Source organism: Colius striatus, chromosome 13, assembly GCF_028858725.1.
Source record: "Colius striatus isolate bColStr4 chromosome 13, bColStr4.1.hap1, whole genome shotgun sequence".
Classification (NCBI taxonomy): Eukaryota; Metazoa; Chordata; class Aves; order Coliiformes; family Coliidae; genus Colius; species Colius striatus.
Genome location: NC_084771.1, coordinates 2,572,119 through 2,585,745, shown reverse-complemented (window position 1 = coordinate 2,585,745; position 13,627 = coordinate 2,572,119). Strand labels below are relative to the sequence as shown.

At 52.4% G+C, this 13,627-nt stretch overlaps 1 protein-coding gene across 1 annotated transcript; it reads left to right on the top strand.

Moving 5' to 3' along the window:
- Window positions 1–84: 84 nt before the first annotated feature.
- LOC133626638 (uncharacterized) lies at window positions 85–13,137 on the top strand. Its single transcript, XM_062006991.1, has 12 exons — window positions 85–229; window positions 647–755; window positions 2,344–2,407; window positions 3,813–3,918; window positions 10,092–10,297; window positions 10,587–10,845; window positions 11,113–11,289; window positions 11,424–11,579; window positions 11,717–11,818; window positions 11,947–12,049; window positions 12,344–12,400; window positions 12,658–13,137. Exons 5-12 carry the CDS (start codon window positions 10,134–10,136, stop codon window positions 12,822–12,824), a joined length of 1,185 nt encoding a protein of 394 aa, XP_061862975.1. The 5' UTR covers window positions 85–229; window positions 647–755; window positions 2,344–2,407; window positions 3,813–3,918; window positions 10,092–10,133; the 3' UTR covers window positions 12,825–13,137.
- The last annotated feature ends 490 nt before the right edge of the window (window positions 13,138–13,627 follow it).

Sequence of the window (13,627 nt, the reverse complement as noted above, 5' to 3'; positions counted from 1 at the left end):
TTCCCCGTTGCCGTGGCGACGCGGACGCGGCGGCGGCTGGGCCGGGGCCTGGCGGCGGCTGGAGCGGCGCGGAGCGGGGCGCGGGGTCGAGAGCCGCGGCGTGTCCGTCCCCCCGCGGCTGGGCACACAACCCGTGCGCGAACGCCTGCCCGGGCCCTCGGGGGCAGCGCTGGGCCGAGGCGACCCGCTGCCCTCGCTGTGGCTGCGGTGGCTACAGATGCGTGTGGAGGTGGGGCCTGCTGTTAGCTCGGTGGCCGCTGTGAGGCTTGGGCTGCGATTGCAATAGTGCTAAAGAGTCTATAAGCTGAGGCATTGGAAGGGGCTGCCCGGGGAGCTGCTGGAGTCACCGTCCCTGGAGGGGTTTCAGAGCTGGGTGGCTGTTGCACTGAGGGCAATGGGCTGGTGGGTGATGGGGCTGGGACAGAGGCTGCACCCCATGGGCTGAAAGATCCCTTCCAGCTGAGACCACTCTGTGATTCTAGGAAAGGTGGAGTATGTTCTGTTCTATATGTTTTAACATCATGCATGTAAAAGTTTGGCTGAACTTTATCCTTTGTAGAACACCCAGTAGGAAAATTGTGCTTTCCAAGTTGTACAGGACACATTTTGTTCCTTCTTCACATGTCACTTGTTTTTTGGTGCATAGGTGAGTGGCAGGTATTGATATGGACAGTCTTTCCTCAGGCCCTTCTCTGCAGTTGCTTGCCAAGCTGCTTCATGATACTCAAGAAGATGATGATGATGATGAACATGTGGTGAGTCTTTCATCAGAAGTACTGCTTCTTTTACATGTTGTACCATGACCTTATTAACTGAGGAGAAGTGAAGCTCTCTTTCCCAGAGTGTGTGAAAAGGAACTTTGAAGGTCTTGGACTGACTTGAAACACAGAAACACAGTGTCACAAGCTCTTAAGGGAGAGAATAGGAAGGTGCCCCAGGAAAACAAGGAGAGATTGTGACCACAAGATGGGAGGGAGATTTAGTTTTTCAGCTTGAAAGAAGTGAGAACTTGTACTTGAAAGAGCTTTAGATACTTTACACTTCCCCCTGCTTCTCCCTGAAGTCTGCTGGAGGTGAAGGCAATTGCAGCTGAATGCTGCATGTGGAGGGAAAAAAGTTGCTGCTCAACTTCTGAGTAAAGACTAAAATAGCCAGAGGCAGCCAAGTGAACTCATTCTGTGTGCCAGGCGTTGAAGGACTGTAGAGATAATTGGTCATTGAAGTACAATAGATATGTTGGTGATTGTAGAATAGGAAAGGGTGGGTAATCATTTGAAGGTGAGTGGTCTGAATCACTGATGAGAGAAGCATCTTTCCCTTCTCTATCCATTCACCTCAGGACTAGGTGAAAATCACAGCTTTTGGAAACCATGCAGCTGCTGCTTTTCTCAAGGCCTGCATGGGAGGAATAGCCCAGGAGGGCCAGAGGTGCTGACAAACACAATGTAGAGGGCCTCTGTGAAGGCTCAGAGACTGCCAGGTCTCTTAAGAGTTTGAACAAGTCATGTTATGACATGGATAACAAAAACTGCAAACTCCTCAGTGTTCCTCTAATGCACTCAGCAAAGAGCCATCTGGCTGCCCCAGCAGCTGTGGGCAAGTATTGGTAAAGATGGGAATGTTGGGCATCAAAGGGGTTCATATGCCTTGAAGTTTCCTTTCAGTAGGGGGTAGATGTGATCCTTCACACTCCAGCTACACTTTAGCTGCTTGCTGGCTGCCTTTTAAAAGTGGCATTATTGCTGTACATCTTTGCAGTCAACATCCTGATTTTGAAAGAATTTGTTTACATCTTATTAATGAAATGAGTGACACTTCAGAGACAGCAATGGCAAACTGCCACAAGGGATGGCAATTAAGTCTGAGTCAATCTGGGGAAATGGAAATCTTTATTTTGATTTAATTGAATGTTCTGTGCATGTGAGGCACTGTTATCAAACCAAAGGGATCTTCACATATAGAGGAATGCCTCACATAGGCCTATTAGCACTAAATTGATTCATAATTAGAGGGAAATGTTGTTGCCTCATATGACCTTGACTGTCAAAAGGAAACCTGTAGCACCCTCAGCTTCCTGGCAGGCAAAGCATGGAAGTTTTTGCCAGAGTGCTGTGGAAGCTAATGCTCAGAAAGCACAGCTGTCTGTAACACAGGGCTTTGGGGAGTACTGCTCAAACCCACTGGGGCAAGGTCACTTTCTGCTGGGTGAGTGTGACAAGGAAAGAAGGTTCAGTGGATCCTAGCAGGGATTTGTTTGACCTTATTTGGTATTTATTGACATAATTGTTACTGAGCTGGGCTTTATGTAGTTAATTGAAGCTGCATTTGCCTTTTTTTCCTCAGCCTCACTGTTCAGTTAATGCCATGACTCCTGGGACTATTGGACCAGGAAAGAGAGAGACCACTGGTAAGGAGGAGTGTCTGTGTGGTTTAATGTTCAGTGCCATGGTAGCAGACTGTAACAGCTGTAGTAAGTTACCAGTAATAGGGTTTGCTTGAGTCAGAGAGAGGTCATTGACCTCCAAGATGGAAACAGCATTACATTTTACACTGTAAAATTCTTCTGGTCCTGAAAGTTTAGCTGCAAAATAACCCCCACAAAAACACACAGAAAAGGTAACTCCAGATCACAGCAGCCTCCAGTGATGATGAGAAAGAGAGTACAGAGCACAGCCTGGACATGGGCTGAGGGGAATCATAACTGAGCAGCCAAAAGCTCCACATGGAGATGTTAGTGCTCACTCAGAGCAAACAAGGAAGATGGACTTCTAGGTACTCACCTGAAGGGGTCTTCATGGAGTCGACTGTGTGGATTTGAGCCTATGCCTATGATGAGGAAGAGCTAGAGAGTGTGTTGTGAAGCACAGTTGTGCCATGCTCCCTCACTGAAGTGTCACAACCCTATTTAGACCACATCTAGAAACAAGAGCTTTGTTCAGTGCTGCCCTCAACAGTCCAAGAGACATTTTTCAGTTCCTGCACCTACTTCTTTGCCTGGAAACACTGGACAATTCCAGACTTTACCTGACCACAGGTGTTCTGGCACTATGTGGAAAAGCAGACTCTCAGACAGTGAGAACAGATATGTTCAGGCTTCCTAAACTGGTGTGAATCATACTCAGGAAAGAAAAGAAGACAAGTTTAGCCTTGGCACAGTAAATGTAAAGTTGTTCCTGGAGCTTAGTTATGAGCTGTAAGAAAGGCCAGCAAGGACTAGGATGACTGTAGCAGCAAAGGAACTGTTGCAAATATAACAAATAGAGTAGTTTTGCTTGGGATTCCAACAATAGCCAGAGATTCTTACTATAAAAACCTTCAAGCTGGAGATTTACCAGCTTACCTTTCCATGTAGGACAGGCATAAACCAGGGTATCCTGCCTGTGAGCTGTCATGTGTCTTCTGTACCTTATCTGGTCTGTGCTCAATAATTAAGGGGAAGAGCTGGATTTCTGTGTGAGAAAGGAGGTCCTTTTGTAAATGACTCTGCCCACATAAAAATCTCATGTTGAGGGGCTTGGGGAGGATTAATATTTCACACTGCTACACTTCACCCATTTTTGAAGTGCTAGATATTTTATGCCTGAAAGGGGGATTTCCTTGACATGGAGGTTGGATAAAGCAGACTTAAAGGAAAGGAAAACATTCTGTCTTCCTTCTGCATTCTGAGCTGAAGGAGACTGTGGGCATTAACTAGAATGCTTTTAGTACAAAGGCTTTTTTCTGAAGCCTAGGAAAAGCTGAAGTTTTCAGCAAACCTAAAGGATCAGAGACATTCCAGTCTATGACAGGATGATTTTTCTCATCACTTGCAGATACTTTCCAAGTGAAACCTGGAAATGACAAAGCTATTTGGAATACAGAGGAAGTCCCAGAAGGATCTGAATTTGAGGATTCCTGGGACCCTAGAGAACAACCAGAGTAAGTGAGCTGAGACTACCTGTATGGGCTTTACAGGGCATTAGTGGAAACAGCAGTTAAACAGCATTGTTGTGGTTTAACCCCAGGCAGCAGCTATTACCCCACAGCTGCTCGCTCACTCCTGATGGGATGGTGAGGAGAACCAAAAGCAAGTAAAGCTCATGGGTTGGGATAAGAACAGTTTAATAATGGAAATAAATAATAAAATATATCTGTTATTGTTACTATAATGAAAAGGAAGATGACAGGATCATGAAATAAAGCCCAAGAGAGACAAGTGGCGCCCAATGCAGTTGCTCAATGCCCACTGACCCATGCTCAGCCAGTCCCTGAGCTGTGACCTGTCTCTCCCAGCCAACTCCCTCCAGTTTATATACTGGCCATGACCTCATATGGTATGGAATATTCCTTTGATCAGTTTGGGTCAGCTGTCCTAGCTGTATCTCCTCCCAGTTTCTCATGTTCCTCCAACCTTCGTGATGGCAGGCCATGAGAAGCCAAAAAACAAAATCCTTGACTTAGGATAAGTGCTACTTAGCAACAACTAAACCTCAGTGTGTTATCAACACACTAAATCCAAACCACAGCCTGTGCAAGCTGCTAGGGAGAAAATTAACTCTGTCCCAGCTGAAATTAGGACAAACATCTACTGCATTTGAGTGAAGCAGCCATCTGAAAAGCTCGTGTCATGGAAGGAGAAAGGAAGGATATCAGTGTTGCATCTAAAGCAACATGTGAGAAGCAGTTTTAATGTCTCCCTTGCAAGCCCTCTGATCTCATAATATACAGTTGGTTTTTCTTATCATAAGATTACTTGTAGTGTCAGTATAAAGTGGGATTAGGAGGGGAAGCTGGCCAGCCAAATGACTTACAGGCCTTCAAGTCTGCCATTTGTGTGCAATACCTGTCTTTTCCCACTGTAACTGAGATACATTCATTTTTCATACTCATAAATTCATAAAGTGCTCCAACTTAACATTTGCATTTCAAAGAATTAAGCTCTTTAAGTGACAAATAGTACTCCAGGAAGGAAGGTTATATGCAGGCAGTTCTGAGCTTTCAGATCTTGTCATTCATTCTCAGTCTCTCAAGGGATAACCTAAAACCAGAGACTCTTCCCTCACTCCTAGAAAAACAACAACAAACGCATTCTTGAAACAGATACAACCAGGCATGTCATCTGTAGTTTGTAAGGGTCAAAAAGCCTTCAGGGTCAGACCATCATTGTGTCCTGATGCCGTATCCTGGAGTGCCACAGGCTGGAGCAGATGGACTGAAGCCCATGAGGCTGCACATTGTACATTAGTTTGTAGTCCAGCATCCTCGTTTTCCTCTGCATCTAAGTCATGCCATGAAGTGCTTCATTTCCTGGGACTGGGACCTGAATTCAGACTCAGCTCAGCAAATGATTTGGCATTTACCTATAGCCTCACATATGGCTCTGCTTGAAACTGTCACCTGTGAGGTATAGAATCACTGAATGGGAGGGGTTGGAAGGGACCTTTAGAGATCATCCAGCCTAATCCCCCTGCAGAAGCAGGTTCACCTAGATCAGGTCACACAGGAACGTGTCCAGGTGGGTTTGAAGCCCTTCAGAGCAAGAGCCTCCACACCCTCCCTGGGCAGCCTGGGCCAGGGCTCCCTCACTCAAACACTCAAACAGTTTCTCCTTATGTTTCAATGGAACTGTTTGTGTTGCAGCTTCATCCCATCACCCCTTGTCCTGCCACTGGATACAACAGAGAGAAAGTGCTGCCCCAAGCTCCTGACACCCACCAGTGAGAGATTTGGAGCTATGAATGAGCTGCCCCCTCAGTCTCCTCTTCTCCAGCCTGAACAGCCCCAGGGCCCGCAGCCTTTCCTCACAAGGAAGATGCTCCAGTCCCCTGAGCATCTGGGTGGCCCTGCACTGGCCTCTCTGCAGCAGTTCCCTGTCCCTCTGCAGCTGGGGAGCCCACAACTGGGCACAGGACTCCAGCTGAGGCCTCAGCAGCTGTGGCAGAGCAGAGGGGGAGCAGAAGCTCCCTGGCCCTGCTGCCCACACTCTGCTGGATGCCCCCAGGCTGCTGTTGGCTTCTTGCCCATGAGGCCACGTTGCTGCTCATGGGCAGTTTCTTATCACCCAGCACTCCCAGGTCTGTCTCCTGGAGCTGCTCTCCAGCAGGTCACTCCCAGCCTGGCCTGGTGCAGGGGGTTGTTCCTCCCCAGCTGCAGGACTCTGCCCCTGCCCTTGGTGACCCTCAGCAGGTTCCTCTGTGCCCAACTCGCAGCCTGTCCAGCTCTCACTGCCTGGCAGCTCAGCCTCTGGGGAATCAGCCAGTGCTCCCAGTTTGGTACCAGCAGGGAACTCACTGAGGGTCCCTCTGTCCCCTCATCCAGGTGCTTGATGAAGATGTTGAACCAGACTGGCCCCAGAACCCATCCCTGTGGAACTCCACTGGCCACAGGCCTCCAACCTGACTCTGTGCCATTGATCAGCACCCTCTGGGCTCTGTCATTCAGCCAGTTCTCCATCCACCTCACCTCCACTCATCCAGCCCACACTGCCTGAGCTTTCTGATGAGGGTGTTGTGGGAGACAATGTCCAGAGCCTTGCTGAACTCAAGGCAGATGACATCTGCTGCTCCCCTTAAACTAACCAGCCGATTATGTCCTGGTAGAAGGCATCAGGTTGGTCACACAGGATTTCCCCTTGGTGATCAATGTTGACTCCCCCTGGCAACCATTTGATCCTTCATATGTTTAGTGGTGACATTCAGGATGAGTTGTTGCATCACCTTTCCAGGGATGGAGGTCAGGCTGACCAGCCTGTGGTTTCCTGGCTCATCCTTCCAGCCCTTGTTGCAGCCTGCAGTGACATTGGCCTGTCTCCAGCCCTCAGGCACCTCGCCTGTGCTCCATGATTGATCAAAAATGATGGAGAGAGGCTCAGCAATCACATCAGCTGCTCCCTCAGCACTCTCGGATGCATCCCGTCAGGACCCATTGACTTATGAGCCTCAAGCTTGGCCAGCAAATCTTTAACTTCTTCCTCTTCCACCCAGGCCAAGTGCTCTGCTGTCCAGGCCATCCTACTGTCCTTGCTGGACTGGGCTTCCCGAGGGCTGGCCTTGTCTGTACAGACTGTAGCAAAGAAGGCATTCAGTAGTTCGGCCTCTGCATCCCCTGTCACCAGGGCACCCTCTGTGTTCAGCAGTGGGCCCACGGTGCCCCTCATCTTCCTTTTGCTGTTGATGTCATGACAAACACCTTCTTGCTTTGCTTTACTTTCTTGGCCAGGTTGAATTCTAGAAGGGCTTTGGCCTTCTTGGTGGCACCCCTGCATGCTCTGGCAATGTTGTGTACTCTTCCCAAGAAGCCAGGCCCCGTTTCCACCTCTCAGAGATGGCTGCTTTCGGCCTGAGCTGTCCCAGCAGATCCTTGCTCACCCATGGAGGCCTCCAGCCTCCGTTCCTACATGTGGGGACACACTGATCCTGGGCTTGGAGGAAGTGGTGCTTGAAGCATAGAATTCAACTATTTCATGGCCAAAGCCTCTCATTGTCCCTCCCAGGACTCGTTTTGAGGGTGCAAAACCTTAGATTTCAAAACCATCACTACCTAATCACTACACTAACCTAATCACTACCTAACCATCACTACACAAACCCTAATTTCAGAGTTCACAGCCTCAAGTTTAATTCCAAAGCCAAGTGCCCCCCATGATGCCATCCCCCTTGCCCCTTCCTCTGCCCCGCATGATGCCATCCCCCCTTGCCCCTTCCTGTGACCCCACGATGCCATCTCCCCTTCCTGTGCCCCTCATGATGCCATCTCCCCTTCCTGTGCCCCTCATGATGCCATCTCCCCTTCCCGTGCCCCTCATGATGCCATCCCCCCTTCCCGTGCCGCCCATGATGCCATCCCCCCTTCCCGTGCCCCACATGATGCCATCCCCCTTCCCGTGCCCCACACTGGGTGGCAGCTCAGAACGGGGCCCTTTGTGACGTCACCCCCAGCGCAGGGCCTTTGGCAGCAGCCGCCTGCCCCAGCCAGTGTCTGTTGAGACAGCCATGGGGCAGGTCAGGAGCAGGGAGCTGAAGAGCGCCCTGAGCCAGCGCAGCTTCTCTTTGACACAGTCCCTGACAAGCTCCGAGAGACGAGGCGCCTTGCAAAGGCTTCGCCATTCCCGCCCTGACCGCATTCGTGTGCCCTCCCCGAGCGTGCCGACAGTCGCCAGCTCCTCGAAGGGAGCTGGGAAGGAGGATGGGGCTCCCGGCGCTACGAAAAAGAAAAGGGTGACATGGGACGAAACCCTGGTGTATGAGATGGGTTCTGACTCATCGGAAGAGGGTGAGTGAGGGGCTCCAGCATCGCAGCCTCTGTCTCCGAGAGCCCCGGTGTCGTGAAGAATCCACGCCAGAGATGTTCCCCAAGGACTGTGTCCCGTGGTTGTCATTTTCTCATCATCCTGCTCCCTTTTTGCTTTTGTTCCGTTCTGTTTCATGTTGGTAGCAGAATAAACTTTCCTCCTTTCCTCTCTCAGTCGAGCACTGGAGCCTGTTTTGCCGGGAACCGTAACGGGCAGCCAGCCGTCCCTGCCCTTGTCTCCATCCACAACAACCTTGCTTCTCTTCCTGCTCCCTTTTCACTCCCTTCCCAGCTGCTCTCTGGGAAGAGGGGCCTCAGATGCCCTGCAGGTGCTTTGGAAGACAAATGACTCCCAAACACTGTTTCTCAGGGTACAGCAGAGGCCAGGAATGGAGCAACTCAGCACACTCAGAGGCCATGGGAAGGACACGTTGTAACTGGGCTGGTTGTTCCAGCTTTAAAGAAAACACACAGTTTTTCAGGTAGCCACGTTTCAGAAGAGAATTTCACTTCAGCAAGGCTCAGAAGGGCCAGAAGTGCTGCCACCACCGACTGTGGTGAGAGCTCTGCTCTGATGGAGCTTCTGCTCCCCCTCTGCTCTGCCACATGTGCTGAGGCCTCAGCTGGAGTCCTGTGCCCAGTTGTGGGCTCCCCAGCTGCAGAGGGACAGGGAACTGCTGCAGAGAGACCACTGCAGGGCCACCCAGATGCTCAGGGGACTGGAGCATCTTCCTTGTGAGGAAAGGCTGCGGGGCCTGGGGCTGTTCAGGCTGGAGAAGAGGAGACTGAGGGGGCAGCTCATTCATAGCTCCAAATCTCTCACTGGTGGGTGTCAGGAGCTTGGGGCAGCACTTTCTCTCTGTTGTATCCAGTGGCAGGACAAGGGGTGATGGGATGAAGCTGCAACACAAACAGTTCCATTGAAACACAAGGGAAAACTGTTTGAGTGTTTGAGTGAGGGAGCCCTGGCCCAGGCTGCCCAGGGAGGGTGTGGAGGCTCCTGCTCTGGAGCTCTTCAAGACTCTCCTGGACACGTTCCTGTGTGACCTGTTCTCGGTGGGACCTGCCTGACTCTTTACAACCTGTGTGCAGTTCACCCCCAAGGAAATCTCACTTTCCTTGCTGATGTGGATTGAAGAGGAGGCAAAAGCTGGCAGTAGCTTTTATCAGACAGGCCATCACAAGATCAGTTTTGTTCTCAGCTCCAGCACAAAGCTCTTGCCTCATGTGTCACTGAGAACTGAGACAATGAGATGATTCTTTTCCCCTTGTGGATATCATTTTCTGCCAAATGTTTTCTCCAGTTCAAACCCAACTCTAAAGCTCGCTGCTTTGGGTTGTTTTCCTTTTTTATTGAGGTTTTTCTAAGCAGAATTTGTTAGTGCTGGGGCAGGGGCATCTGTAGAAATAAGCCACTGAAAGTGAGCCAGCTGAGACTGAAGCTGCTGGAGAATCGTCGTGCAATTGGCACGTGGCTGAGGGAAGACAGAGGACTGCTGCTGGGTGTCTGTAAAATCATTGTCTTACTAAGACTTGCCAATGAAACCTCTTTCCTTCTGATACAAGAAACTGTAGTCCAGGTGATTGATATCCTGCTAATTGATTGGAGATGTTGAGCTGTGAAGCTGCAGCTGCTAAAGATATTTACTGGAACAAGTCTGAGTAATTCCAGTACCAAGGTGGGGGGGTCTAAAGTCAGTCTCTGCCAATCGGGAGCTTTTGAGTCCTACTTTGTCATGCTTCTGTACTCCAATACCCAAGCTACCCAGCAGTGTCTAATAAGAGCTGATGATGAGCTACAAGACTGATTCCTTTCCATGCAGGCAAACAAGAAATGTCAAGCAGCACGTGGTGAAAAGGAGACAATGGTGATGGAAAACGTCCGAGGGGAGAAGCAGCCCCCGACCTCTGAGAGGAAAAGGAGATACTGGAGAGTGAGAGATGCAAAGCAAGGAATAGCAAAGTGTGCTGATAAAGTCAGCCAGCTCTCTGGGGAAAAGGAACGCTGCAGCAGCTCTACGAAACAGAGGTACTTGTGAAACAAAGGTGCTCTGCTGTGTGACCTGAGCGAAGGATGGAAAGCAGCATCAGAAGAACCGCACTGCTGGTTTGCTGCCGGGCTCAGTGGCAGAGGCCTGTTTTCACTTGAGGCTGCTGCAGAGCTGTGACAGCCCCTCTTCTCCAAGGGAAGGGGAGGAAGCTACTGAGTTCTCACTGTCATCTTTTGGAAGTTCCTTTTCATATTTCCCTGGCAATAGCAAATGATGGGAAACAACAGGGGCTTTTTCTGCCAAAACTGAAGAGACTGCTTGTTGCAGACGCCTGGATTGTGAGATGGCCCTTGGAGATTCCCAAATGGTGGGGATCCCCAAGAAACCTGTCCCTGGAGATGCCCACCAACGCTCCCCCAGCCATGACCCTGCGTCCTGGGAGTTTCAGCTCCTGGCCTGCCCTGAGGTGAGGGCATTAGACGAAGGTGTCCTGCAGCTGGCACCGAGGTACCTGCGGAGCGAGTGCAGCCAGATGCAGTGGCTGATGCTCAATGCCCTCATCACCACCTGCGACGAGCCCTCGAAGGTAGGCAGGGGGCAGCCGGCTGGAGCCATGCTGGGGGCGTGGGGCTGGGTGAGGGGAGCTGGGGGACATGCAGCTGGGGCTTGGCTGTGCTTTGGGAGCTCTGTCAGCTCCTGCCAGCCCTCCTGCCTCCCTGCTGGCCTCCCCAAGTCCCTTGTGGCAGGCCTTTGGCTTCTGGCTCCCGAGGCAGCAGCATGGGGTTGAAGCACTGGAGTGATTTTGGCAGTGCAGCTTTTCACGGCTTCACCACAAGCATCGTGTTGCACACAGGCCAAAAGCATGTGGATCCTGCAGGAAAGCCTCCTGGAGCTACTGCAGGACCTAGATGACGAGGTGGTCGAAATGAACCTCTCCTTGCTCAAAATGATGCTCCAGGCTGCCAACAGCCCAGTTTGCAGCACCCTCGTTCTGGAGCTGACTGGGAAGCTCCAGCCACTCTTTCACCACGTAAGGCTTTGTGCCCCCCACCACAGGCACTGGCTGCTGCCAGGAACCTTTGTGCTCTGTGCATTTTCAGAGCCATGCCCAGGTGGGCCTGCAGCAGCCGGTGCTGAGCTCTTGTCCTCTTTCTTTTCCACCAGACCACCAGCAGTGTGCAGCTGCTCTCCCTTGAGCTCTTCCAACGTCTGATGCAGTCTGTCAACAAAAAGGAAAGACAGCCGATGAAGACACGGGTGTATGAGAACGTGATCGAACTGCTCTGCCTCCTGCATGCCGAGAGCCCGGAGGTGGCAGAGGTGAGGATCTCTGACCTGCCCATGTCCCTGCGGGAGGTCCCCAGGGCCAGGAAGGGCCATGAGCTTTGCCCGGGTGAGAGGACGCCCGTCCTGTGCCCTGGGCAGCGGTAGCATCTCCCTGCTCTGTGTGTCTGCAGGCCTCTCGGGTAACCCTGCTTGGAGCTGCCGCCTTCCTGAAGAAGAGGAGGCTCAGAAAGCTCCTGGAGAAGAGGAAGACATTGGAAGTGGGCAAGTACCTGGTAAGGATGGTCCCCAAGCAGCAGCCCCAGCCTGGGCAAGCTGTGCCCCTGCCCACTGCCACAGCCCGTCCCGGGCACAGGGCCACGGTCGGTACCAACCCTTCCCTTTGTCCCCTGTCCGTCTGCAGCTGTCAGGGTGCGGCAGCAGAGCCGCGCACTATGTGCAGCAGGCAGCGCGGTGCCTTTGGAGCCATCAGCAGCCCATACGAGAGGCGGCCGTCAGGTTCCTGGGTGAGACACAGCCCCTGTCCCTCCCTGCCCCGCTGCAGCTCGGCCCCAGCCCCGGCTGTGGCGCGGCCGCAGGAATCAGCCGCGTGGCTGCGGAGCCGCGAGTGCCCGGTGCAGGGCCCTGGCGCCCGCGGGGCTCCCTGCGCCCTGTGCCAGCCCTGCCCTGCGCCTGGCGCTCGCTCGCCCGGGGAAGAGCCTGGGCTCAGCCCTGCCAAGGGGAGGGGGGCGTGTGGCCGGGCTGCAGGGACCTGTGAGGCAACTGTGCCGCTGGGGCACTGACCGACTGTGCGTTCGCAGGGCTCGCCGGGCAGCACCTGAGGGGGCATCAGGAATTGCTGCAGCCCATCCATGAGGGTGAGTGAGGGCAGCGGGGCGGCAGCGGGGACTGGCAGGGAGGAGGAGAGGCCCTGGGAAGGGAGCTGCGGCCCCTGCCCCGGCCAGGGAGAGCAGAGAGAGATGTCAGGGGCACGGGGGGTATTCAGCACCTTCCGGCTGATGCCGTTGGGCCCGGCTCCCTCTGGGCTGTGGGAACAGCTGGGGGTTGCCCTGGCAGGAGGGGTTCCTGGGGTGAACACAGGCTCTGATCTCAGCTCTGTTCCTCTCTGTTGCAGCCCTTGAAAACCTGCCAGAAGACACCATCTCGTCAGTAGCAAACCTGGCAGCTCAAACGCAGTGCACCCTGAGAGATGCAGAGAGAGCAGCTCCCTCCAGACTCAGCCTGCGAGAGTGGCTCCGCAGGGCCTGGAGCAGACGGCCTTCTCTCTGGGCCCGTCGCTGACCGGGCAGCTGCAGCTCTGAGCGGGGCCCATGCCAGGGGCTATTCCATGAGCTCCTCCCTGTGCTCCATGGCAAACCTTGGACCTACCAGCAGTTTTCTTTTGCATCGTTGCTCAGTAGTTTAGACACCGAGTTTAGCACTTGGGTTTCTTCCAGTTTGTGTACGTTTGATTTTCTGGCTTTCTTCACCCTGTGAGAACCATTTTCTACAGCTGGAAACTCTTTGTTACCCTTCGTGTCAACAAAACTGGATTTGTTCCGTGTTGTTTGAGGGACGCAAAGTGCTTTGGTAAAAACAATAAAGCTCCGTCATCAAACCTTAACCAGTGCTCCCCATGTCTGGCCTGTCACGTTTCAAGCAGTAGCTCAAGAAGTCCCAGGGACGGACAGAGTTCTTCAAACAGCATGACAGAACCAAATATTTGTAGGTACAAATATGACTTGGACCAGCCAGCTTGAATAAAGATGGTGGGGACAAGTTAATGCAGCTGGCAAGCTACTTCCAACTATCAGAAACAGGTGCTGCAAGTTAATCAGTTGGGCCCTGGGTGATCACATGGGCAGAAGCAGCATATAAGGAAGTAGCCAGCAAAGGAAGGGTGGCTTTGAGTCCCTCTGTTGGTTGCACTGTGTTGGCTGTGTATGTGTCTGCAGGTGCATTACCCAGCCTGTCTACATCTTTGAATGAATATTGCTTGCACCGTTACAACAGGAAGGTGTCCAAGTGGGTTTGGAAACCTCCCAAGAAGGAGCCTCCACACCCTCCCTGGGCAGCCTGGGCCAGGGCTCCCTCACCTCAACAGG

Coding starts and splice junctions, on each gene's coding strand:
- LOC133626638 (XM_062006991.1), top strand. CDS start 10,134: ATGGTGATGGAAAACGTCCGAGGGGAGAAGCAGCCCCCGACCTCTGAG. Junction 10,846..11,112: donor CCTGCGACGAGCCCTCGAAG/GTAGGCAGGGGG, acceptor TGTTGCACACAG/GCCAAAAGCATGTGGATCCT. Junction 11,290..11,423: donor TCCAGCCACTCTTTCACCAC/GTAAGGCTTTGT, acceptor CTTTTCCACCAG/ACCACCAGCAGTGTGCAGCT.